We start from the raw sequence: 27,782 nt of genomic DNA, 5'->3' as shown, positions 1-27,782 counted from the left end.
GAGTGACAGGCTGTAGAGAGCTATGCTCTCTACACCCATGCTCCCTCTGAGCAGGAGGGAAGGGCTTGAATGCGGGTTGGGTGGAGAGGGTCCCGCGGGGTGGGGAGCCCCTATCATTCATCAGCGGGACGGGGACTGGAGCGATAGCACAGCGGGTAGGGTGTTTGCCTTGCACGCAGCCAACATGGCCGACTCGAGTTTGATTCCTCCGCCCCTCTCGGAGAGCCCAGCAAGCTACCGAGAGTATCTCACCCACACGGCAGAGCCTGGCAAGCTACCCGTGGAGTATTCGATATGCCAAACACAGTAACAACAAGTCTCACAATATTACTGGGCCCACTCGAGAAAATCGATGAGCAACGGGAGGACAGTGACAGTGACGGGGGGGATCAAGTGGCTTCTGCCCTTGGTGGGTCCTGTGCAGGTGAGAATATTCACTGCTCTGGCCAAGGGTTTTGACCACAGCCCTACCCCCTTTCAGCTTCCTCACTTCCTCCTGGGCTGTGGGCTGAATTAATGACCCGTGGTGGGCATGGGCAGGTCAGGATCTCAAGCCCACCCAATGGCAACACTTCCGTGTTTCCACCCTCCTCCTTTTATTATTATTATTATTATTATTATTATTTTAAATGAATCACTGTGAGATACAGTTACAGACTTACAAATTTTCACGATTACGTTTCAATCAATATGGGCTGGAGCGATAGCACAGCGGTAGGGCGTCTGCCTTGGCCGAGCCAGGTTCAATTCCTCCACCCCTCTCAGAGAGCCTGGCAAGCTACCGAGAGTATTCAATATGCCAAACGCAGTAACAAGAAGTCTCACAATGGAGACGTTACTGGGCCCGCTCGAGCAAATCGATGGACAATGGAGGACAGCAGACAGACGTTTCAATCAAACAATGTTCGAGTACCCATCCCTCCACCAATGCCCATTCTCCACCCCCAATGTTCCCAGTATCCCTCCCAGCACCCCCATCCCTCCCTTCCCACCCCCTACCTCTGTGGCAGACATATTCCCTTTTCTTTTTTCTTTTTGGGTCACACCCAGCGATGCACAGAGGTTACTCCTGGCTCTTCACTTAGGAATTACCCCTGGCGGTGCTCGGGGGACCATACGGGATGCTGGGAATAAAACCCAGGTCGCTTGCGTGCCAGGCAAATGCCCTACCCGCTGTGCTATCCCTCCAGCCCTAGACACATTCCTTCTTAGCCTCTCCTTTCGTCCCACCCTCCCTTTGCATGGTCTGAGACCTCAGGGTGAGAGAGGAAGCTAGCGTTCCCTATTCCCAACTTTCCTCTTTCAAACCCGCATCTAATAGGAACAGCACAGGGTGTGTGCGGTGGGGTGGGAGGGGCATTTGCTCCACTCGTGGTCCAACAGGAAGTAGATTAGGGTGGGGGTCTGCACCAGGTCCAGGTGGAGGAGAGAGGGTGGTGCTCTGCCAACCCCACTCCCAGTCAGGGCCAGGCTGGTCCCCAGCCTCAGCAGCACCTCTTTCCCCTGGGGCCCTCCAAACCCACAACCAGACAACACGACTTTTTTTTTTCCTTCCTTTAATCTTAAGCAAAAGAGACACAGGGGTTCAAAAATAAAAATTTCTTGCACCACCCCTCAAAACCTTGACCCCAGCTGCACCGAGCCGATCAGCCTGGGTCCCCCACCCCCACCCCGCAGGGACGGGGAAGGGAGGGAGGGGGGCAAGGGGCATGTCCAGCGGTGGGGTGAGGGGGTGAGGGGGTAGGGAAGGGGCGAGGCATGTGCCAAGGCCGGTGCTGGTCTGTTTCCAGATATAAATACACAGATCAGAGCTCCTGGAAAACCTGCCCCTGCGGCCACGCGGGCGCCCACTCCTCTCTCTGCCAGGGGGCTCGGAGAAAGACTGAAGGCAGGGGGGGTGCCGGGCACCGGCTGGCCGGCTGGGATTCACTGCATCCGCTGGCGATGTTCCCCGCGAGCATCCTGCTGCTCGTGGTAGAAGAGATGACACTCGGGGTCCCCCCGGATGGTGGGGGCGCCCTGGATCTGCTTGCCAGTGTTGGGGTCCACGCACCAGCACTCCCCACGCTGCCCGTTCAGAGACATCTTACACTGCAGAGAGAGAGAGAGAAGGATACTGTGAAAGACCTGGATAGGGCCACGGCCAGTCTGCCCTGAGCTCCACCTCGTGGAAACAGGTTACTCTGCTCGTTTCCCAGAAGAGCCCAGGTGGGCCCACCAGCTCCAGAGCTATTGCGGGTACCCCACAGACCCCCAGGAAGGTCCAGGCTAATGTGGGGTAGGAGAGACCCAGGGAACTGGGTTAGGTCAGAGTGTGGCAGGCAGTAAAACCTGAGCCTCACCGCAGGCTCTGTGGAAACCATCCCCACAGCAAGGAGGAATCTCCATAGTCATTTAGCCCTCACGCCACCTGTGACGAAGGGGCCACCACGGGTGCCCCTGGACAGGTGAGGAGGAGAAAGCCCAGGGCGCGGTGAGCCCCTTGCCCACGGTTACACAGATCAGAAGAGGCACCGCTGAGATTCAGGCCTAGATAGATGACTGTCCAGCTTAAAGAGGGGGCAGGTATTCATTTTAGAAGGCACCATTTTCCAAATGTACACATAAGCAAACACCACCCTGCACACACACACACACACATACACACACTTGCAAACACCAACACACTCACACACATACACGAACACACATGCAAACACCACCCTGCACGCACACACAGGCACACATGCAAACACCACCCTGCACACACACTCACAGTGCATACACACATGCACACATTGCAAACACCATCCCAGCACACATGCACACATGCAAGTACCACCCCTACATACCCACAAAGGCACACATGCAGACACCATCCCTGCACATACATGCACACATGCACACACACGTACACATCATACCTGCACACACAGCACACAACATCCCTGCACACACACGCACACATTCATGCATACTTCATCACCGCACACACATGCACACATACACACACGCACACACCATCCCTGCACACACGTATGCACACACCATCCCTGCACACACATGCACACACATGAACACATGCACACACCATTCCCATACACACACAGTGCACATACCATACACACACACATGCAAACACCACCCGGAGCGCGCGCGCGCGCGCACACACACGCACTACCAGAGCACACACATGCCGGCACGCAAACACCATCCCAGCACACATGCACACATGCTCACACAGGCACATACACATGTGCAAAGGCCTGTGCTCACCCACCAGCCTCCCTCCCGCCTCCCACCCCCAGCCCAGGTGTAGAGATCTGGGTGTCAGGGGAGCGCGTGGGTCCGGGAGGGAGAGCCCATCTGACCTGTTTGAGGTTGTACAGGCCGTGCTTGTCGCAGTTGGGGATGTGCAGGGAGTACAGGTGCTCCAGCGGGCCACGCTCGTCCGGAAGGCGCATGGTGGAGATGCGCTCCAGCACCTGGTCCAGCTCCTGCTGGCAGGGGGTCTGCGGGCGCCCCGGGAAGAGGAGACGCTTTAGACCGGGCACGGGCACGGGCTGGCTTTGCTTGGGGACGAGGGACAGGATGGGTGCCCGGACGTCCCTGGGGAACTGGGGACCGGGAATGTCCCTGGCTTAGTGACAATGCGCCCTGTTAAGCCCACTAGGTGCGGCTGGCTGGGGACGGAGATGCGCAGGGGTGAGGGGTGAGGGGCAGGGAGCCCGGCCGGCCGGAGAATGTCCCTGTCTTGGTGACCATGCGCCCCCGTAGGCTCACAAGGCGCGGCTGGCTGGGGACAGGGCTGTGCAGGGGTCAGGGGTGAGGGGCAGGAAGCCTGGCCGGGGACTGTCCCTGTCTTGATGACCATGCGCCCCCGTAGGCTCTCGAGGCGCGGCCGGCTGGGGACGGAGATGCGCAGGGGTGAGGGGTGAGGGCCAGGGAGCCTGGCCGCCGGGGAATGTCCCTGGCTTGGTGATCATGCACCCCCGTAGGCCCACGAGGCAGGGCCAGCTGGGGACGGAGATGCGCAGGGGTGAGGGGTGAGGGCAGGGAGCCGGACCCTGCCGCCCCCAGCCCTCCCGGGACCACCCGTGGACCCTCACCCTGGCAGGCGGCGGGCGCAGCTTCTTGGGCTCGTCCAGGCCCGGGTGGTGCTTGCCGCCCTTGCCCAGCTGCCGGTGCTGCTCCGTGACCTTCTCGCGGAACACGGCCAGCTCCTTCATGCCGGACTTGGGCGGCTTCCGGCCGGCGCTGCCCAGCATGTTCAGGCTCCCATCCACGTGGTTCTCGGCCAGGTCCCCCTCGGCGTGCTCATCGCCGGGCTCTGCAGGGCGAAGGAAGGAAGAGCTGCAGGGCTGGTCCCCAACACAGGGGTGGGGGGGGGGAGGGGGAGGGAAGTTTCGGGGGCTAAGGACAAGATGATCCAAATCCAGTCTCAGCCACCTCATGGAGGCCTGGACTCAGCAGAGAGGGGAGCACGAATGTCCAGCAGGACCCACTGAGGCATGAATGGAGAGGGGCCTTTTGGGGGGTGTCCCTCATCCTTCCTAGATTCTCCCCCTCCCACCGCTCAGCAGCTCTACCCCACCCCCACCCTGCTCCAGAGCCACCAAAAGACTGCATAGGGGGTAGGGACTGACCTTCCCAGCTCGGCGCCAAGATCACACACTACACTGCATCTTGTAAGTGATGGAGCTGGTGGTGGGTCACTGAACCTGCAGCCGCCCCAACCCCCACATGGCACTCCTGTGCTCCAGGCCCCAACCCCTCCTTGCAGTTCCTGAAGCCACACAGCAGAGCCCAATGATGCTGGGTTCCAGGACGCCACCCCTTACACCACCCCACTCCCTCCCGGACCTGAGCAAGGTTAGAGAATGGCCTCAGCTTGGTCACTTCATCTTCTTACACGGAGATGGGGGGAGGGGGAGGCCTTGCCCAGGCACGCCCGCCTGTACCAAGTCTTTCAACTTCCTCACTGGGGAGGGGGTCTGGGGAGCAGCTCCACCCCAGACCCCGCTGCCAGCACCCCGCTGGGTGAGACAGTCCACTCAAAGCAAGGCTGGGCAGCTGGGGTGGGGTGGGGGAGCAAGCAGGAAGGGACAAAAGCCTCCTTGACCTTCTGCCGAGTCCTTGTAGACACAGTGCAGTAGGCCCAAGGCCACCCACTCAGGGTTGTAACAACCTGAGGTTCTTTCTCTCCTCCCTTTCAGGTCCCCTCCGAAACTTACAGCCCCCAAAGGAGCGGCTCAAGCATTGCAGAGTGCCTGGATGTCCCCCCCCTCCCCCGGGGGAAGTGAGGACAGAGAGGGGGCAGTCAATGGTCATCTCTGTCCCTGGCAGTGAGAGGGTGGGAAATGGGGTGGGGGAGGCAAGGTCTGGGCAGTGGGTGGGGTTCTGGGAATGTCTGCGAGCCTGTGGGGGACAGGCAGATGGACGGGCACTCTGTGGGCATCTGCTGGGTCAGCCAGAGACAGACACTGGGCGGTCTCGACGAGCAGAGGTGTTTAAGTGAGTTTTCGGGGCCCCCCACCTCCATCCCCAGGCTGACAGCTGCAGTGGGCTCTTTTTTTATGAAGCACGGACCTTCCTCTCCAGACATGTGCCCACTCTGGGGGTGCCCCTGTGGAGGGGGGCAATCCCAGCTCAGTCACTTTCTCTCTCTCCTGCACACACCTGTCAGGAGGTTTCTTCACTGCCCACGGTGAGGTGGGGTCAGAACAGCTGCGACTTCACCAAACCCGTGAGACAGAGTTACAGGTCAAGCCGGCATCGTACGACCCAGAGCCCAGAAGGAAACACATGCCATGTCCATAGTGGTGATGATGACAGTGAAAATGGAGACAGCTGTCCCAGGTATGTGCTGCTTGGGCAAGGTGAAACGGCCTGGCCCTCGTCCCAGAAGGAGAGTCACAACACGTCCCCTAGGGCCCGAGCGACTGTATAGTAGTACAGTGGGAAGTGTGCTTGCTTTACACATGGCCAACCCAGGTTCAATCCCCGGCACCCCATATGGTCCCCTGAGTACTGCCAAGACTGACCCTCAGCACAGAGCCAGGAGTAAGCCCTGAGCACTGATGGATGTTACCCCGCTCCCACACCAAAAAATACTAAAAATAAAAAGACATCTTTGTGCTGCAGAGTGGTTGTTGCCAGGTCTATGTGGGTATTTGTCAATGCTGGGTGCTTTCTCACACACACACACACACACACACACACACACACACACACACACACACATTTAAGGGTGACCCAGAGCAGGAACTGGTCTGGCCTGGTGCCTGCGTGTCTGGCCTTCAAGGCCACTGCTGAAGAAAATCAACAAAACTCCAAGGCAAGAGGAGGCAGGCGTGCTGGCCATAGCTGGGAGACTCAACAAGTCTCCCTGCTTTGGGCAGGGCAAAAAGAAGGGACCGAGGGACCCAAACACAAGATGGAAAGGACCGTCAGAGCCTGGCCGACAACCCACTCCTCACTCCAGAGGGCATCCACACCCTGTACACCCCCCAACACCGAAGCTACCCCCAAACCAGAGGAGTGGTTATGATGATCTTGGAACAGCAGAAAGGGAAGGGAAATAAAAATCAAGACTTTTCCATTTTCAAAAAAAAAAAGCCCCAATGTTTTTAGGGTGCTGGAGAGATATACAACGGGCAGGGCCCTTGTATAGTGCAGGTGGAAGACTCATTGAATCTCCGGCACTGCAAGGGTCCCCAGGAACTCCCCCCCCCCCGAAGTGATCCTTGAGCACAGGGTCAGGAGTAAGCCTGGAGCACTGCTGGGTGTGGGCCAAAGACAAACAGACAAAAAAAAATGTTCCTACCCCAAGTGGTTAAACTTTAGAAAAATTCAAATTGGGCAATTTCAATGAGCAAGCCCTTTCAGAAGGCCAGAAATGTCTCTCCAGAAGGGCCATCTCCCCCAGGGACTCTGGGCAGCCTGGTTTTTTTAAACAAACCAAATTCAGGCTGACCCTATCCCAGGAGCTAGCTCTGCACCCCACCCCCCTCCACTCCTGCCCACCAGCGGGAAGGGGGACAGAAGCATTTGCCATTATGCTGGGGAGTGGCCCAGTGCCAAGGCATTCAACTAGTCCCACGAAGCCAACCCAGACTGTCCTCACTCGCCACCCACCCCTTCCTGCTTTCCTGGGGCGCAGCGGCGGAAATCTAGGACCCCAGCCATAGTCCCAGCCCCCCACAGCTCTGCAGCCCACAGGCTTCCCAGAATGCGATGGCACCAGCTTACTGCTCTCATCTGATGCAGAACCTCTGGTCACTAGGGGCCAACTGCAAAGAAACCCCCCTTTAGTGTGGAAGAGAGTTCAAAGGACCTGAGTCTTCAAGGCCCCAGGTGGGATCCCTGGCACTGCATGGGCAGTCCTTAGCACCTCCAAGTATGAGCAGGGGGCCCTCAGCATCACTAGGTGTGACCAGAGGGCCCTCAGCACCTCCAGGTGTGGCCCAAAGAGTAAGGAACCACTCCCTAGCCTTGCTGTCCGAGTGTCACCAGAAGAAGCCCTCAGACCCCCTCGAGTACTATTTGGGAGTTTCTCCCCCCCCCCGCCACACACACCACCAATCCCTTTTCAGATGCCAGGGGTCAAAGGGAGGAAGTTAGGGTGAGAGACTGTCCTGAGACTGAGAAGAACCTGAAAACTAGCCAGAGTCGGATGCTGGCTACGGTCACACTGATCTTTGGGCACAAGAAAGACATTGGGGGCCAGAGCGATAGTACAATGGGTAGGGCGTTTGCCTTGCACACGGCCAACCTGGGTTCGATCCCCGGCATCCCCCTTGCTCAAGCACTGCCAGGATTAATTCCTGGGTGCAGAGCCAGAAGTAACCCCTGAGCATTGCTGGATATGACCCAAAAAAGAAGAAGGAAGGAAGGAAGGAAGGAAGGAAGGAAGGAAGGAAAGAGAAAGACATTGGTTCCAGGAGAGATGCTTGCTCCTCCCACCTCAGCCCTGCGGGCTTCTCCATCTCTCATCCCAGAGGGGCCATCCCAGACCCCAGGTCCCTGTCTCTGCGGACGGGGGTTTGGAGGGGGTTGGAGGGGGGGTTGGAGGGTAGGCTGGGTCCTGTGGGGACAGGCTGTAGGACCGTCTGTGTCTCTACAGACAGGGTTTGGGGAAGGACAGGTGCCACGGGGAGGACAGACCTCAGGACCATGCCCTCTCTGCCCTGAGGCGGCCTGCCTGGCTATGGGCTAAAGGTCAGTTTGTCCACCCTCAGGGAGGCCACCCAGATTCAAGGCTGTTTCTCTACACTCCATTATCGATCTCTTCCTCACCAACAAACATGTCGATCGATGAGGATGCGCAGGGGTGCCCACGCACCGACGTACACACGCACTCCCTCAGTCGGTGGTGGGGGGCCCAGGGAAGGGAGCAGAGGGGGCCCCCTGGGAAGGGTGGGTGTAGGCCAGCAAGGAGGCAGGTGGAGGACAATGTCCCTCCTCTGCCAATGGCATGAGGAATTCATGCACAGCAGGTAGGGCATTTGCCTTGCATGTGGCTGACCCAGGTTCGACTCCCAGCATCCCATATGGTCCTCTGAGCACCACCAGGAGTAATTCCTGAGTGCTCTGTCACCCTAGAGAAGTTCCCTAAACTCTCTGCGCCTTCAGTGCTCATTGGTTAAATGCCAACTGGGCCCACATCCCCCCTCGGGCAGCGGGGAAGTTCAGAAACGGTGCGTGCATTTCCGGTGCAAAGGGGGCACAGCAGGGCTGCCCAGGGCTTGCCCTAGGCTGCCAGCAAGTCTCTCCCCGCTCATTTGGCCAAAAGGGGGTGGGGGGAGCACCACGTTTCCTCCGTCCCAAGTTCTTCCCCTCCGTTCTCAGAGGGGCAACAGGAGCCGTCTGCAGGAAAACATTCCAGATGCAGCACTGAAGCGAGCAATGGAATTTGCCCTGAGAACAAAAACACCAAGCTGCTTTTTTTTTTCCCCTGCTGAAGAGTGAGGTTCAGAATAATATTTATGAAGCAACCACTTCCGCCAGCAGCTCCACGGGCTGCCGCGCAAAGGTCACTCGAAGAAAAGGTTGTTAGTGGGGCCGGACACATTGCACAGGGGCGGGGGAGGGCGCTTGCTTGCCTTGTACGCGGCCAAGCTGGGTTCGATATCTGCATCCTGTAGTATGGTCCCTCGAGCACTGCCAAAGAGTGATTCCTGAGCACAGGGCCAGGAGTCTCCCTTGAGCACTGATTTGTTTCCCGGGGGTTACAAGGGGACTTGAGGAATGGGTTTACTCTGACATGGCACCTTAGTCAGAAATTTGAGCGTTCCCAAAGAGAAGCGGGGGAGAAGAGATTGGAGCAGTAGCAGAGTGGGAGGTCTTTTGCCTGGCACACAGCCGCTGATCAGGGTTCCAACTCCGGGATCCCATCGGATCGCCTGAACCCACCAGGAATGATTCCTGCACAGAGTCAGCAGTAAGCCCTGAGCATCACCAGGTGTGACCCCAAAGCAAAACAAACTAAAACAAAAGGCAGAATGTCCTCTGCCATGCACCTAGGCTCCACCCATTGCTGAAGACTAGACAGTCAGAGGCACAGGTTGTCCCATTTTACAGATGGGCAGACCAAGGCCCAGCAGCATGACCCAGGGATAAACAGAAGCACACACAACCTCTCTGCTATCATCAGAGGGGCTTCACTAACAGCATAGGGGCCCGGCCTTACCAACTGAGCCAGGAAGGGCGACCAGATGTGAATGTTCCAGAAGGAGTTTAACGTCTAGCTGGTGCATGCATATCTTGGTTTTCCTTCATCTAATGGCCTCTGTCTCCCCCTCTTATAATCTCCTCTAATTTAACTCTGAGAATTTTAAAGAACCCAAATTTGACGGGGACTAACCCTTTTTTGCGTGAACCCTTGGGCTCTGATCTTAGTGCTTCATGTCTCAGGTTCTGATTTCCACAGGTACCTACCTCAGGAGACGCCCTCCAAACAGCACTGATCTTCGCAGCCTCTGGGCGGTCTCCTTTCTTTATTCCAAACACCTCCCAGCCTTCTCCTTAGCCCACATCATGATTAACCGGAAGCAGAAGAGCTGGATACGCCACAGGAATCACTTCCTCTACCCCCAAATCTCTCGTGGCCCAGTCTGCAAGATTCACGCTCCATAACAGGCCCGGGAAAGCAGGTTCCTGGTTCCACCTTCTCTGGGCACAAAAGCCCCAGGGCACCCTTTCTGCCTATTCCTCCTAAGATGCACTGAACCGTGGTCCCCACTGGACAATAGGACAGTAGTTCCCATCATCCTCCTTCTGGGACTCCTGTGGCCGTGGGCCAGTCCACCGTCCACGTCCAGTGGTGAAGAAGATCAAGAGAGTCCGAAACCCATTAAATTGTACAGCTGGGAGGGCATTTGCCTCGCACACAGCCAACCCGGGTTCAATCCCCGGCATCCCATAAGATTCCTCAAGCTCTGCCAGGAGTAATATTCCTGAGTGCAGAGCCAGGAGTCACCCCTGAGCATTGCCGGCTGTGATCCAAAAAGCCAATAAAAATAAATAAATAAATAAAGAGACAGCACCATCATTTCAACTCCCAAGATTGGTCAAGTCACCTCCACTTGACCACGAATGGATGGAGGGGGGTCCACATCTCTCAAATGCTCCATCTGAAAGAATGCTGTCAATTGCCCTTCCCCCCTGCCTCCCCCCACCATCAGCCAGATGCTGTCACATCACTGTCATTGTCACTGTCACTGTCCTCCCGTTGTTCATCGATTTGCTTGGGCGGGCCCAGTAACATCTCCATTGTGAAACTTTGTTGTTACTGTGTTTGGCATATCAAATACATCACAGGTAGCCTGTCAGGCTTTGCCGTGTGGGCAAGATACTTTTGGTAGCTTGCCTGGCTCTCAAGAGGGGCAGAGGAATTGAACTTGGGTCGGCCATGTTAGCCGCGTGCAAGGCAAACGCCCTACCTGCTATGCTATCACTCCAGCCTGCTGTCACATACAAGTGCAGAAATGAACTGGCTTCTTCTTCTTTTTTGGGGGGGGGGGGAGGTCAACTTTTTAAAAAAATTTTTTTTCAAATTTTATTATATTAAAGCACCATGAATTGCAAAGTTGTTATTCATAGTTGCATTTTAGACATTCAATGTCCCAGCACTCATCCTGCCAACCAGTGTCAACTTCCATCTACCAGTGCTTCCAGGTTCCCTCTCCTACCCACCCCCAGCCCCAGCCTGCCCTCTCAACAGACATCTTTCATGTGTGGTTATTAAAGTTTGGGTCCGTGGTTTCAGTGTTGCTGACTCTGGTTTGGCCATTTAGCACCATCATTCCTTCAAACCTCTCCGATATACCTGGCTCCCCTTGGCCCCTGTGTCCTGCCCTACTGCTTCTAATCTGTCTCTTCTCCCCTTCCCCTCACTCTGTCTTTCCTTCTCCCTGTACCCTGGGGCCAAGGGTGATGGCGGCCTCCACCCTTTAAACCACTGCATGCCCTCATCCAGTAAAACTCCTGTTCAGCCCAAACATGATTGCCACTCAATGCCTCTTTTGCGAACCACAACACCCAAAAGGAGAGAGAGAACAGAGGGGAATGCCCTGCCACAGAGGCAAGGTGGGATGGGGGGGATGGGGGGTAGGAGGGGTACTGGGATCCGTGGTGGTGGGAAATGGGCACTGGTGGAGGGATGGGTATTTGATCATTGTATAATTGAAACCCAAGCACAAAATTTGTAAGTCTACAACTGTACCTCATGGTGTCTCACTAATAATAATAAAAAAAAACCTCCCATCCAGCAAGTATTATAAGTCGGAGCCAACTGGAGATTGAGGCAGGAACAAGGTTCACAGCTAGACTTAAGGGCACAACTGGAAGAGCAGGTTACAGAGCTACCTGTGACTCTGGGGTCTTCTCAGGACCACCTGCTCTTGGGCTCCAAGTCTTGCCTGACCGGTTCCTGCAAGGCTGGAAGAGCACTGCTGGACCCCAGCTTCCGATCCACGTGCGACCTCAGGCAGGTGTGTGAGATGGGTGGGTTTCCATGACTTACCCCCGTAACCCCAGGGAGCTGGACCAAGCAAATGGGTCTCCATCGCAGCTGCCCATCAGGGATCTCTGAAGAGTTTGTGAGGACCAGAGAGATGATCCAAAAGATAAGTCACGTGCCTGGCACAGGGACATGGCCACCAGCATCCTGTGCAACCCCCAGCACTGCTAGGAGCCTGCTGGGCAAAGAGCCAGGGGTGGCCCCCCAAACAGAAACACAAAAATAAAGACCTTGCAAGTCACAGTTCTGGATTCCAACCCACAACTGGCTCAGTGACACAGAATGAGGGCACAGGATCTGGACTGGGGGGAGGGGGAGGAAGGGTGTGGGGGATGAAGCCACAGCTCACCCTGCTCACTCGGGGGTACTTACTCCCAGCTTCATGCTTGGGGTTGCTCCCAAGGATGTCTTTAGGACCATGTGATGCCAGGATCGAACCTGAGCCTCTTGCATGCAGTACATATGCTTCAGCCCTTTGAGAGATCTGGATATTTTTTGTCTTGGGGAGGGGGAGGGTTGTTTGGGGGGGGCACATCTGAGCAGTGCTTGGAGCTTCCTCCTGGTTCTGTGTTCAGGTATCACTTCTGACAGGGTTTGAAAAACCATATAGGGTATTCAAATTTTTAGAATTCCTGGAGTGATATCTCAAACTCTTCACCATTAAGAGACCAAGAGAGGCAATACCACATTGGATGGGATGTAAAGTAGAAGGCAACCAATCTTGATCAAGAAAATATTAACACACAAGGCTTAAAAAAAAAACCCACAAGGCTTAACCTGTAATAGCATGCTAGTAAATCTCTTCTACAAGGTTCTACAATAGCTTAATGGTTCCAGTGTGAGACACAACAATCTTCACACATTTTCATCTATGTAAATCTTATTTTGATCATATTTAATGAATTATTTATAACAAGCAATATAAAATAAATTATTTAGGGCCCGCTATAGGGGCAGTGGTGGTTGGGAAATTGAAAATAAGGATGGTAGGAAGGTGTAATGGTGGGGGGGATTGGTGTATTGGAATACTGAATGTAATAAATCATCGTGAACAACATTAAAAAAAAAAAACATACGAGATGCCAGGAATTAAACCAGGTTGGCCATGTGCAAAGCCCTACCCACTGTGTTATCTTTCCAGCCCCATGAGCCATCTGGATTTTAAGAACCTTCTTCAAGCCGTGGGACTTCCAGGGACCCTGTTCCTTTGTGATTCTGCTCCTACCTCAATTTAAAAAAAAAAATTCTTTTGGGGTTGGGAGGAGATGCCTTTCCACGGCCTGTGTTCCCCCGGGCACCTGAAAGAGGCAACCTTGCCTCATCTGTCCCACCCACTGCCACTGGAGTTTGAAAACGGACCCACAGGGGCACATACAGAGGTTTCTAGAGTGCATGGTCATGGCACCATCTCATCTTCCAGTCCCCAAGAGAGCAGAAGGGACGGAGCCTCTGCAGAGTCTGCCCCCTGAAGCCGCCCTAAATACTGGAGAGTCTCCCGGAATACCAGCTCCTTCCTGGAAAAGCAAAGCTGTGAAGGGCAGGGCTGAGGCGAGAGTGGGAGAAAGGAAGGGAAACAGATTCTGCCAAGGTCAGGGAGGCCCTGGGGGCGAGGTTGTCCTTGAAGGGTGGGTGCAGAAACTGGGACTGAGGTGAAAAACAGTGCTATCAGTATTCCCTCCTTCCACGAGGTCCAAACATTCCTCCCCTGGCTCCTTTCTGGGAAACCAGCAAAGGGACCTTGGTGTTGCAGGTCCAAGGGAGTAGGGAATGGACTTGACACCAACTTGACCCGGGAGCTCCAGAAGTGGGAGGAAAACACTGCCCCAGCAGCTTTGCAGCATGTACACGTGAGTATGTGCACACACACACACACATACACACACACACACGCATGCTCACACACACATACATGCACACACACATACACGCACACAAAAACATGCACACACGCTCACATACATGCACATAAATGTACACAGATACACACACGTGCACACATGCATGCATACACACATGCACACACTCACACATGCATACATGCACATACACATGTGCACACACATGTGTATACACTAAAACATGCATACATACACACAGACACACGTGTGCACACATGCACACACACATGCACACACATACATGTGCACACACACGCATACATGCCCACACACGCATGCATGTGCACACACACACACACACACACACACACACTCAGTGGCACTGTCTGCAGTGGCAAAGGAATACAACTTGCTACCAGATCTAAATGTGGCATCAATGACTTCAGTGAATGGATCATTGAAATCAGATCACAAGGGGTATAGCAGAGAACGGAGGAAGATGGGTCTGGCCTGCCTCTCTCACCATGGGCAGATTTTAGAAAACTAAAGTCCCAGTGGCCGCAAGAGGAAGGTTGCAGAATGAACCTTTTCTAAGCATGTTTTCCACTTTTTTTTAAAAAAAAAAATTTTATCAGTGAAACACCATGAGGTACAGTTGTAGACTTACAAATTTTTGTGCTTGGGTTTCAGTTATGCAATAATCGAGAACCCATCCCTCCACCAGTGCCCATTCTCCACCACCACTAATCCCAGTATCTCTCCCACCCCCTGTCCCCCTAATCCCACCCTGCCTCTGTGGCAGGGCATTCCTTTTTGTTTTCTCTCTCCTTTTGGGTGCTGTGGTCTGCAAAAGAGACATTGAGTGGCAATCATGTTCGGTCCATAGTCTACTTTCAACATACATCTCCCATCCTGGGCGGATCCTCCCAACACCCTTTATTTGGTGCTCCCTTCTCTATCTGAGCTGCCCTTTCCCCTAGAATGCCTGGCTGGCCTCTAAGCCATGGAGTAATCCTCCTGGTACTAATCTCGACCTCCTGGTACTTATCTCAGTGTTAGTCTCCTATTTTGTTACTTTATGTTCCCCAGATGAACGCAGTCTTTCTATCAGATACCATTTATTCCATTCTCCTCACGCGCCTGCCCCAGTCTCTCTGAGACTCCCATTCTAATCTCCCTTGCTCCTCATTCCTGTCTCTTCCTGTCTCTCCCGCTCATCTCTCCAGGCTCCATCTCGCAGCCTGGGCTCTCTCTCTTCACGTGCTTGCCCCTGTATTCTTCTACATTCTCTCTCTGCCCCCCTTGCCAGTCTCTCCGCGGTCCATCTTGCCTCCCTGCGCTCTCTCCTCTCTTTTTTTCCACTCTTTTTAGAGAACCACTGTGGATACTGTTCATCCATTACGGTCATACACATCTGCTATGCTAAGAGGTAGCAATGCAGGGCTTGCTAAGAAATCTCGCACACACGGTGTGGCTGGCTCTGAGAGGGGGCCCTGGGGAAGTTTGGAAAGTAGGTTTGAAGTAAATATGGTTAAATACCAACCACTCTCAGCGTGGGGTGGGAGGCTAGCATTCTGCGACTTGGGGTTTTTCTGTATTTGAAAGCACTCTGCTTTAGTTCCTGCATTGGCTGCTCCAAACACCCCTCTCCCTGCTTGCCAGGCAGCCTGTCCTAAACATGGGGGCCCCTGGGACCTACTGGCTGGGAAAGGAGGAAAAACAATGACATGGAAACCTCACCAATACTCCTAGGAGCCAGACCCACAACCCCAGGGCCAGCTGCCCGCCTGTTGGGGCTAACCCCAAGCTGGGCAAGTGGTCAACAGGAAGAACTAGAAGTCGGGTCCGTGGAATGCCCCAGGAGGGTCACGGAGCCCAGGCGGGGACGAGGAAGGCATGAAGACATCACAAGCACCGAGGATGGAAAGACGGAAAAGACGGCCCTCGTATGGTCCAGGGGCTTGAAGGGACGCCCCCCCCCCCCCCACAAATGCAAAATGGCAGGGGTGGTCTCTGGAAAGGAAATGGTTATTCCAGCTTCTTGAGGACCAGAGAAGAAACAGCCTTAAACAGAAGCAATAGTTGCTGAAGAGACAGTACAGCGGGTTGGGTGTTTGCCTTGCACAGAGCTGACCCAGGTTCGATCCCTGGCATTCCCTAGATTCCCTGAGCATCGCTAGGAATAATTTCTGAATGCCAGGAGTCACCCCTAACAACATTGGGTGTGGTGCAAAAACTGTTTTAAAAAAATCACAGCAGTAGAGTTTCTGGTGAGAAGTTGCAAAGCAAATCACTCAAACAACTGACCTGTGAGAAAGAAAAATGGCCAGTTTCTCGTGGACTGGCTCGGGGGGTGGGGGTGGGGGGGGCAGACATGCAAGGCGGCAGGAGGCTGACCAGGTGGCCTTTGATGGTGCAGGGCCCAAATGCTGGGGTCCGGGAAGGACATCAGTCCAAAGTCACTCTTGTGATATGACAGCTTCCTCCTCGGCTCTCAAGCCTGAGTGTCTGGGCAGACAGAGCCATATTTCTCCTCCTTCCTCTGAATAGCAGTTCTGCGAAGGCACACACTGACACCTGACTATTCATGTGCTCTGGGCCCATGACTGAGTGATCACAGGAGGGCACTCAGGGAGGCCTTCTGGGAGGCAACCCCAGTAGCTGCTTGGGAAATACCAAGGCCTTTTCTCTTCCAGACAGTAACTACACCTCAAATGGGCTTCTCTTACCCTGGGATTTTTTTTTAATCCACTAAAAGGACTTTTCGTTTAACATCAAGTATCAAGTATCCCCAAAGCCCTAGTTAAAAGCACCCCAAAGGAGAGAGAGAGAACAAAAGGGAATGCCCTGCCACAGAGGCCGGGTGGAATGGGGGGGAGGGGGGGGATAGGGGGTGGGAGGGATACTGGGACTAGTGGTGGTGGAGAATGGGCACTAGTGGAGGGATGGGTACTCAATCATTGTATAACTAAAACCCAAGCACAAAAATTTGTAAGTCTACAACTGTACGTCATGGTGTTTCACTAATAAAAAAAAAATTTTTAAAAAGTGAAAAATAAAGCCAAACCCACTTTTTTACTTGCATTGGAATATATATCCATCTCCAAGGGCTTGCATTCTTCAGAGAGAATATGCAAAACTCATTATTTTTGGCTACCTGGGGTTTGGGGGGAAGAGCAAGAAGTTTGTGGGGTGGTGGTTGCCGTTGATGTTTGTGCTTTGTGGGGTCAAGGATGGAACCCAGGACCAGATACATGCAAGGAATATGCCCTGCTGCCTGATAATACTCAACATGAGGGGGGAATCTTTCCAAGAACTGCTTAGGGGCCCCCAAAGTCACATCTGGGGGTGCTTGAAGAAGGTCATTTCATATTGAGGATATTACTGGTGCTAGGAGCGATAGCACAGCGGTAGGACGTTTGCCTTACACGCAGCCAACATGGCCGACCCGAGTTCAATTCCTCTGCCCCTCTCAGGAGAGCCCGGCAAGCTACCGAGAGTATCTTGCCAGCACGGCAGAGCCTGGCAAGCTCCCCATGACGTATTCGATATGCCAGACACAGTAACAACAACATCTCCAATGGAGATGTTACTGGGCCCGCTCGAGCAAATCGATGATCAACGGGAGGGCTTTTACCTTTTTACCTTTATACAAGGCACGCACTTCAATCCCCAAACTCTCTCTGGCTCCCAACTTTCTTTTTTAACTTGAGGGAGCACACCAGAAGTGCTCAGGATGGGGGTGGGTGGGACCACTCCCAGGTGGTACCATGGGGGGGTTATGTGGCACCAAGTTCTGATCCAGGCCCAGCACTCACAATGTCTGCAGGCTATCAGTGCAGCCACATGGCCACCCCAAGATTTAGCTCTCTGTTCATGGGCTACACACACCTGGCAGTGCTCAGGGTGTACTCCCACCTCTGTTCTCGGGGATCACTTGTGGCAGGCTTAGGTGTGCCTTATGGAGTGCCAGGGATCGAACTTGCATCGGTGATGTGGAAGGCACAGGCCCTACCCTTTGTACTACTGCTCTGGTCCCTAAGATTTAACTTTTACTTTTTTGGGGGGGTCACACCTGGCAATGCACAGGGCTGACTCCTGGCTCTGCACTCAGGAATTACTCCTGGCAGTGCTCAGGGGACCATATGGGATGCTGGGAATCAAACCGGGGTCAGCCACGTGCAAGGCAAGTGCCCTACCTGCTGTGCTACCGCGCCAGCCTCAAGATTTAACTTCTAAAGATGCTTCCGGATGCTCCTCTCATTCTGCTCGGGACATAAAGGCTGGTGTTCCAGGTGGTCTCACGGCAGCATTCCTACCGTCAGCCCCACAGTCTGCGCAAGTGAAGGGCTCAGCCCAAAGTAAACGGGGCAAACGGAGCTAAGACAAAGCGCATCGACTCAGTCTTGTCCGGTCTCGAGCTTCAGGTTCTGCCCCCCTTGTCGCTGGCTTCTCCCTCCCTGTCCAGGCGCCTCTTGCCACGAGAGCGGCCAGGAGGAAGGAAAGGCAGTGAGCCAGCGGAAGCCTGAGCCGGGAGAGGAAGGCCAGCAACTGGCCCCACATTCAAATCCGCTGCTGGGCCCTGCACACCAGCTCCCTGCAGAAGGAAGGACCAAGTCCCCCCTCCTCCCCTTGCCCCCCCCTTCTCCATCCTTACCAGCCAAAGCTCCCTCCCTGCTCCACCGGGGCCAGCCGCACTGAAGCTCAAAGATGCAAAAAGCAACGGAAAACCTACAAGGATGTCCGGACACTCAAAGCGGAGGCACAGAAGTGTCCTGAATATAAATAAGTGTCTTTAAATAGGTCAGCAGGCTTTCCTGCCTCTTCGACTCCTGGACTCCTGTCACGGGGAGGAATTCGCATCTCTTTCGTGGCAGCCACGCTGGGCCTCAGGTTCTGCGTTCTGGGGCTGCAGAGGCAACAACCCAGCACAGCCTGGGAGCACTGCCCCACTGCGGCGGAGCGGATGGTGATGTGTGATGTGGCCCGGTTGAAGCCAAGGAGCAGTGGGGACAAAGGGTACCACACCCAGGGCCCCCGGCTGCTCCCTGGAAACCCCACTCCCCCGCCACCCTGCGTGTCTTGAGACTTAGAGAATGCATTCTTGGACAGACAGGGGGGTTAAGGCACTTGCCTTGGGTGCAGCCAGCCCAAGTTTGCTCCCCAGCACCACACAGGGTCCCCAAAGCACAGAGCCTTGAGCATAGCCAAGTGTGGTCCAACCCCACCCAGTCCCAGCACCCCCTCCCCTCCCCCACACACAAAAAAATAAAAAAGCTGGGAGGGTGTTTGTCTTGCACGGGGCTGACAGAAGTTAGATCCCTGGCATCCCATATGGTCCCCCCCACCACCTCCAGCACGGCCAGGAGTAATTCCTGAGTGCAGAGACAGGAGGAACCCCTGAGCATCGCTGGGTGTGACCCAAAAAGCAACAAAAAAAAAAGAGAAAGAAAGAAAGAAAGAAAGAAAGAAAGAAAGAAAGAAAGAACATTTTCTAAAGCAAAGGGCAGCTGCTCAGGTGGGCACCCCCACCGTTCTCCACCCCACCCCCTTCTCTCAACACCAGGCGACGTGGACGTGTTCCTCCGCCTTGATAAGCTCAGCCAATCAGGTGCCTTGTTACATCCGGCGGTGACCCTTCTCCCTGGCTGCGTGCTGAGGTCACATCTGGCGATTATCTGGGTCCCTAACGCCCAGCCTCTGTGCTAAAGGGATCCGTGTGCACCTGCCCTTGCCTTATCAGCGAGCAACCCAGCACAGCCGATAAGCCTCATTCTTCTCCCACTTGACCTAGAACCCCCGGCTTGGGGCCGGGCACACACATACTCAGAGGCCAGCGAAGCCCGAACCTTCACCACCCAAGCAGCACCAAACTAGCACCAACAGGGCGCCTGGAAAAAGACCTGCCACATCCGTGTTGGGGCTTTTCCCTGGTTTCTTTGGGGGCCCCTTCTCATGCTCTACAGGCAGATCAACTACTTTCCTGGGAAGGCAGGTATAGGCAAGCTGGGCCCCACACCACCTCAAGGGATCTGAGGTAGCCCCCCAACCCATCCCCACGAAACCACACACACACACACACACACACACACACACACACACCTCTAGCCACTGGTGCTATAGAAACTAGCGTGTTATCTGCCAGTAGAAGCAAGTTGGGGTGCCGAGGCCTGGCCCCCCTCTCTCCTCTCCTCCTCCCTCTTTCCCTCCCTTTTTCTCTCTCCTCCACCCTTCCCTCCCTTCCTTTTCTCTCTCCTCCATCCTTCCCTCCCTCTCCTTCTCTCTTTTCCTTCTCTCTCCCCTTCCCCTCCCTTCCTCTCTTCCTCCTTCCCTCCCTCTCTCCTCTCTCCCTCTCTTCCCCCTCCCTCTCTTTCTCTCCCTCTCTCTCCTCCTCCCTCTTTTCCTCTCTCTCCCTCCCTCCCTCTCTCCCTCTCCCTCTCCTTTCCCCCTTTCTCCTCCCTTCTCCCCCACCTTCCTCCTTTGTTTCTCTCTCTCTCTCTCTCTCTCTCTCTCTCTCTCTCTCTTTATTATGTTTGGGCCCCGCTGGTCAGTGGTTCAGGGGTAACTCCTTGCAGTGCTTGGCACTCAGCCCTCCTACAAGGGTTTGAAGCTGAGCTCGCACCCTCTGCACTATGAGGCAAGTGCCAGCACCAGAGCCAGGGCACAAGGGACCATGCATGCACCTAACTCCAGATCAGAAGATTCTAGAGTGCAGAGGCACCGTCCAGGGGCAGCTCAGCATCTCCCTCTGGAAGTTAAGTCTCCCTGACAGACTTCTGGAGCATGCGGAGAAAGGAACATTCTGGGGCAAGGCCGCCCCAGCACCGCGCCCCGTCCCAGGGAACAGGCAGTGGCTCAGGGGGGCTCGGCAGGCCACGGAATGGAAGCCTTGAAGCCCCCGCCCCGACTTGGCTGTGCTCCTCACCTCTGTGATCCGAGTCTCCCATCTGTCACTTGGGGGAGGATCCTGGGGGTCAAACAGAAGCGGGGTGGGGGGCGTGCAGGGCAGAGGCCCAGAGGCACCTGGGTACAAGTGGTCAGCGCCAGAACAGCGGAATCTGACAGCAGCCTTCCTACCCCGCCCTCTGGGAGGCTGACCCACCCCTTCCTTCAGGCCTGGACCCCTCATCTGGAAGCACCTCCTCCAGACCACCTGCCCCAGGCCTTCCTGGCCCCCAGGGCCCTGAGGAGAAGCTGCCCTGCTGGGCTCCAGCCCAGTCCAGCAGGGTCTTAGGTCAATCCCCCCACCCCCTTCCCAGTGGGCCTCCTTCCAGCCCCTGCCCCCTCTCTCCCCAGCCCTCAGCCCTCCCCTGCCTCCCCCTAGCCAGGAAGAGACAGTGGGGCCCGTGGCCAGAAGGGGCCCTCTCCCCAGACAGAATTAAAAGGGAGAAGGAAAGAGAAACAATTCCTGATTACACGCCACTCAGCTCTTCCCGTGGAAGCCGGCTGAGTGCCCATGCTGACGGACAGTCCGGAGTCCAGCCAGCCCCATCAGCCCTGGCCAGTAGCGTCTGGGCGGGAGGAGTCGGGGGAGGGGTGGGGATGAACATATTCCAGTAGGAAAAACCTACATCCCATAGACTGTCCTCCTGCAGGGCTGGAGCCAGCCGGGGATGAAGGGAAGAAGCTGAAAGCCAAATGACTTCTCAGGATGGCCGATACCCTTGACAAAGGGTGGGCTGCATGCCACCATCATCTTCTGTGATTCCCACCCTCCGCCCAAGGTCTCAGGCAGCAGCCTCTTTTCTATTTCCTGGACACCCACTCATTCCCACCAACAGGTGGGAACTTCAGGAGTGCGCTCGAACCACAGATGGAAGCACACCGGGAAGGGGGGGGTCCCAGAAAGAATGGCACTACTCACACCATCCCCCACCACAGCCCCCTGAAAATGATGTGGACCCACACACACACCCTCCTGGTGGGGAGTGAGATCAACTCCGGAGACAGTGGTAAGGAAACGTCGGTCTTTTGGAGAGAACATTTCGTTTCTGTGCCAGGGTCACATTCGACTTTCTGGCCCCCTCGGTTCAGACAAGAGAGATCTGAAAGCCCGTCTTTTGGCTGGAGCAGGAAACGGGTGTCCTGAAGCGGGTGGAGAAGGGTCTTCTCTGCCCAACTCCACTCTCTGACCCTTTTATCCCCTGAGAAGGGGGCTCTGGGCAACCTGCTGCTCTGGTCAAGTGGACAGTGGGGAGTGACCATGAGCAAGCCCTGCAGGTGGACCTCAGCCACCAGCTGAGGCCTTGCACAGCAGGCCGGAGGCCCAGCTCTTCCCCAGGGCCCCATCTAGGCAGAGAGTCAGGTACCAGCCCCGGCTCGGTCTGTCTCAGATAAGGGGCCCCCATGGGCCCTCCAGAGCATGACCTGCAGACCTCCAATCATGCTGTTCACCTGGGTTTATTCTCTCTACAAAGTTCATTCCCTTTTGAACCGCTTTACAGCTGCCACTTAAGTAGGCCTGGGCAGTTATGGACGTTTCTGTCTTACAAGTGAGAGATGGAAAGCAAATGACTCCTTGCAAAGAAATCCCTAGGACTTTGCGCACCCCCAACCCAACCCCCAAACACACACACACACACACACACACACACACACTCACGTAGTTGGTGCTGTCAACCCTGTTTTACAGATAAGAAAAACTGAAGTTCAGCCTGGTCTATGATCAGAAGTCACGTCACCCCAGGATGATGTCCCTAAATACCTCCGGAGACCCCAGTGGAGGGACCCACCTGACCACCTGGCGGCTTCCTTTCAAGGCCCACTAAGGAGTCTCAGAGACACATCCTCCGGCAACACTAGGCAGCCAACAGATGTTCCCTACGGTGGACATGTAATGTCCACTGCCAGCGTGGCCCGCACACCCCCCACCCAGGCAGGAGGGACAATCATGCCCCATGTCCCCCTGGCCATCTGCTAAGGTGTGCTGAAGACCCCCAGTCCACAGAGAGAACAGCAAAGGTGGGCTGCTTGTCTGCTTGCCCCACCCCACCCTTCCTCCTGCCGGAGTTCTCGCTGGCTCACTGGACCCCTTCCCTCTGGAGGTCCCAGGTATCAGGCCTCTCCAGGCAGTCGAGGGACCAGGGATGTGAGCGTGCAGCCCTAAGCCGTGGCCCACAGTTGCCTGCATGTGGTCCGTGGACAGAAGCATCCCTGGTGAAGAATCTCGGAATCTCTTCCTACCAGCAGCCCCCACTCCCTCACCTGGCCCTGAAGGCTGAGGGGTCCTGAAGACACAGAACTAGGTGTCTCCTCATCTTTCCGCTCACCTGCAGAGAGAACTGGGTCCCAGAAGCCACACATGCAGAATGGAGGGAAGAAGCCACTCTTGCGGGCGTCAAAGCTAGCATGGAGAGGGGGGGCTCACAGGAGGACTACGGCCCCTGGTTCCGCCTGCATGCTGGCTCCAGGGCACAGGGAAGCGAGCACAGGTGGGCCTAGGACACCTGCCCACCCCCCCTGCCCCCTGCAGGAGAGATGTATAACCTCAGAGCCCTGCATACAGCCTACGCTCCCCACGCCTTGGGGGAAAAGGTCCCTTCTCCATCACCAAACCCACCTGCGCGGCCCACTGAGCACCTTCACACTCAAGGTCTGATCTGGTTCCAGCTCTCCGATCCCCACTCACTCCCGGGGGGACAGGATGGGAGTGGACGGCTGGAAGGGGGCTTCTTCCATGACCTTCTCAAGCTCTGCTCTCAGACTCAGGCTAGCCCAGGCCAATGGTGTCAGGGAGGTGAGGAGGCGAGAACAGGCTCCAGGGGACAGAGAAGACAGGATGGAGTGGGGTGAGGCTCAAGCTACTGGCGGTAGATGCCATCTCTAGCTATGGAGTCTCTCTCTATTTTTTGGGGAGGGGGGGCTTTTTGGGTCACATTCGGCACAATGCACAGGGGTTCCTCCTGGCTTTGCACTCAAGAATTATTCCTGGCGGTGCTCATGACCATATGGGATGCTGGGAATCGAATCTGGGACAGCCACATGCAAGGCAAATGCCCTACCCACTATGCTATCTCTCCAGTCCGTATGGAGTCTCTTGAAGAGCAAATCCCAAAGAGCCTTTCATGGTAGGGAAGGAGGCGTGACAGTACCATGTTGTAGTATTTGAGTCAACCGCCAAACCCAATATGGGCATCACCTGCTTATTTTCCGGCCCTCCCTCCATCCCCTCAGCCTCCAGCCCCGCCTGCTCTACTATTCCCCATTGCATGAGAGCTAAGAATGTCTAGAGCTTCGTCAATGTCCAGACTATAGAAGATGGTGCACACCACGTTCTATGGTGGAGAGCAGCGCTTTTCTCCAAGGAGCCCACGAGTGTTTGAAAGTTGAGCTCACGGGTAAGCAGGTAAGCATCCTCGTAGCAGTAATGAGCCACACAGTCCCCTAACCTGAAGGAATAGTTGGTCTGCCACTTCCACGTTCACTGCAAAGGAAAGCTGTTGGTAAGGGACACCTAAGGTTCCCTTTTCCCTCTGCCTACCTGGACACAATGGTCCAATGCAGACAAGGGCCGCCTGTTGCATGGCCAGGCCCTCAGGATCACTGTGGATTGGGGGTCTTCCTCCCCTCACCTCCAGAGAGTCCTTAGCCCTACTTTTTCTTGTCTCGGATGTTTTGTGAAGGCTAGACAAGAAGCATTTCCTCAAATCTTCTGAAATACGAAGGCTTAAGGCAGTCGCCTTGCATGCGGCTAACTCCAGTTCAATCCCCAACGCCCCTGAGCACAGAGCCAAGGGGAGTTCCTGAGCCCCCCACACCCCTCCAAAAAAGAAACGCGTGCACTGCCCTGTCAAAGGAATGGAAGATGCTGTGATGGTGCACACACATGGAAGGTGGATCGAGGAACTCACGGGAGATCCAAAGTCTCAGCGCTCCCTGCGGGCAGGACAGCCTGGGGTGTTCCAGGAGGGGGCGCCCCTCCAAGCCTAGCCTGGCCAGAACACAAGGAACGCACCAGGTTTTTTCCCAGCCAGGACCCCCACCCACCCACCCAAAGCAGCCCCCCCCCCCCCATCTCCTCCTTCCACTCCACAGTGGTGACTCAGGCTTAGCAGAGCTGGTTTGGGGCATTCTATCCAGAAAGGGACATGTAAAGGGAGGCGGGGAGGAGGGAGCAGGGACCGGATGGTGTCAGACGGTGGGTCCCAAGTCTCTTTTATGACTTTGAACTCAGTATGCAAATTTATGCAAGACGAGATGCACCCAGTGCATTGAGCCAGAAGTCCCCTGCCCCTCCCCCCTTTAGCAGCGGCATTGAACCACTGTGGATCAGCGCTGCTGGCCTCTGCTCCCCTTTATGCGCTTCCCCAACCCCCATCCCCCACCCCCATACATGTCCCCCCCCCTACACTGAGTGACAGCACATTTCCATAGCACCTTCTGTGCAGCGGACCAGGCCCCTCAGCATAATTCCGGGCACTGTGCCAGGCAGGAGAGATGCCCAGGGAACCCATCCACCCATCCAGCCTGGCCTTGAATGGGGGGCGGGTGTCAGGGAGGGGGTCTAATTCAGAAAGGGGCCTTCCCTGGCACCCATCTTTTCCTCTGCCTTCTCTGTTACCATCACACACACACTTCTAAGGTGCAGGATCAGGGGGTGGGGTGGGGGTTGTTCCCAAGTTTCCTCCATGCCCAACCATTCCTCACCACCCCCCCAGAGAGATTTCTTTGCACCCACAAGTGCCAGCAGCCGGTCAGCCCCCTTGTGATGCTAGGTCAGTCCTGCTGGTGTGCCCACCCCCCACCTAAGCGCCAGCCATCCCCCGGAAGCAGCCACTCAGCTCCTGAGTCCCAAGAACAAAGACAAAAGAGCTAAGAGCAAAGCCGGAACTGCTGGGGTTTTGCTGCCTGGGAAGAAGAGGGTATGTTTAAAATTCTCCAAAGCAACCTGCTCACAGAGGAATGCAGGCTGGGGAGAAGGGGTGCTCATTCCCCCGAGGGGGGAGAAGAGAGGGAAAAGGGAGAACAACAGGAGGCAGTAGGAGTCCGGCGAAGGGTCTGCTGTGAACCCCCACTTTCTCCCGGGACCATGTGGCATCCCAAGATCGTGCAAACCCAGACCTGCAAACCCAGGTTTGTCCCTGCAATGACCCCATGTCGTCCCTGCCACCCCCCACCCTCCAACCCTACTCTTGGTCACTCTTCCAGGGGTTCCCTTGCTTCCAAAGCTTGATTCCACACCTCCCTCCAACACACACACACACACACACACACACACACACACACACACACACAGCGACTCTTCCCAGCCCCAAAGCACAAAAGATGTCGAAGGCAGCTGTGTACGGGGACAAAACTCGTAAATGCCAGTCTCGGGCAGGAACTGGGGAGACTCCCGAGAAGGCCCCCAGAACTCAAGGAGAAGTGAATAGGGTGGATCTCCCCATCTCAGCTCCCTGCCTCTGAGGTTTGGGGAGGAGGAGAGGTACTAGGCTGAGAGGGAGAGGAAGAGCGACACACAGGCTTTGGCTTTGCAAGGATGTGAACCTGCGATGCATGGTGGTATTGATATCCCAGCATGCACGGTTGAGCTGCTTGGTGAACCTGAGTAACGGTCCCTGGGGGAGAAGTTTGCCCCTTAGGACTGTTTGAGGGTCCTTGGGCTCCTTGGGAACCTCTGCTTGGTGGAGCGGAAGGTGTGAGGGGGTGGGGAGGAGCACAGGCGGGAGGAGCCCCTCCTACTGCATGAAAGGAGCTTCGCTGCATTTTTTCCCTTGGGGATTATGACTTTTCTTCTCTTTTCTTTCTTTCTTTTTTATTTTTTTTTTTTGGTTTGGGGGCCACACCCAGAGATGCTGAGCACTACTCCTGTCTCAGTGCTCCAGAGTCACACCCCCACGTAGCTAGTCAGAGCCATGTGGTTCCCGAGACTCGCTCGATCTGGACCTCCTGCGCCACAAAACCTAGATCGAAGCCCTGGTATTATTTCTCTTCTAGAGATGTGGGAAGAAAGGGTTAACTAGGCGCGAGCTGGGAGAGGCAAGCTCAGGGAGGCTCTGAGGGGTTCCGCTTGGAACCATCCCAACCTGCCCTCTTGGACCCCTAATTCCATTCCCACGGAGCACAGGGGGAAACAATAGCCAGCCAGAGATGGAGCGCGCGCGCGCGCGCGCGCGCGCGCGCGCGGCGCAGTTGGAGGGAAAGACGTGTGCAAGACAGCATCCAGTCCCGGCTCCCCTCTGCCTTTCCTTTCGAGTCAGTTGAAGAAAGTTTGGTCCGACTGGCTTTCTCCCGCCCTGTCCAGGGCTTTTGGAATGTTTAAAAAGTGAGATCTTCATACAATGGAGTTACCCCGACCACTCCCCCTCACCACCACCAAAAAAAAAAAAATCCACTCGGGAGTGGTAGGGGAGGATCGGAGTCACTTGAACAAAGAAGCTCAGGGTCCCGTTCTGGGGGGAGGGGGCTCAAATTAGGATAGATGGGGGCGGGGTAAAGGTTGGCTGAGCCAGCAGAAACCTCTACGGGACTACGGGACGCGCAGACTCAACCCAGGAGTGTCTGGCACGCCCCCGACCTACCCGGGCCGGCCACAGTCCCCAGAGTTAGGGACCCAGGACCTCCCGCTGCGGTCGCCAGAAGGAACCCCCCTCCCCCCACCTCCTTCGCCTTTCCCATCCACTCGCAGGGCAGGAGCCTTCTTGGTTCTCCAAGGGCAGGAGCTTAGGGAGAGCAGCGGGGCTTTCCTCTGCGAAGTTTAAACAGAAATTTGCTCCCCACCTCACAAACCCCATAAAGGATGGACAGGGGTGGGTTTGGGGGTAGGGGTGGGGGAACACAGCCTCTTCCGAGCGCGCCTCTGCCCACTCAGAAGTCCTCGCCGGGACGGGAGAAGGGGGCTGGGGGAGGGGGACGTTACTGCCCCTCGCCCCGCAGCGTCCCCCCCCCCACCCGGATCCTCCAGCCGCAGCCTGAAGTTCCAGCTTCCCCCCAGATCCGACCCA

The 27,782-nt window shown here is 55.6% G+C and overlaps 1 protein-coding gene across 1 annotated transcript in view; it reads right to left on the bottom strand.

The window, feature by feature from the left end:
* Positions 1-1,539: 1,539 nt before the first annotated feature.
* The window catches only part of IGFBP2 (insulin like growth factor binding protein 2), a 27,115-nt gene continuing 872 nt past the window's right edge, over positions 1,540-27,782 (bottom strand). Inside the window, exons 2-4 of the mRNA XM_056111775.1 lie at positions 4,089-4,309; positions 3,351-3,491; positions 1,540-2,091 (exon numbers count right to left, since the gene is read on the bottom strand). Of these exons, the coding sequence (XP_055967750.1) occupies positions 1,927-2,091; positions 3,351-3,491; positions 4,089-4,309 (527 nt within the window). The 3' untranslated portion in view covers positions 1,540-1,926. The remainder of the gene's footprint in view (positions 2,092-3,350; positions 3,492-4,088; positions 4,310-27,782) is intronic.

Source organism: Sorex fumeus, unplaced genomic scaffold (assembly GCF_029834395.1).
Source record: "Sorex fumeus unplaced genomic scaffold, SorFum_2.1 ptg000014l, whole genome shotgun sequence".
In the NCBI taxonomy this organism is placed as follows: domain Eukaryota; kingdom Metazoa; phylum Chordata; class Mammalia; order Eulipotyphla; family Soricidae; genus Sorex; species Sorex fumeus.
This window is presented reverse-complemented; position numbering and strand designations above follow the sequence as displayed.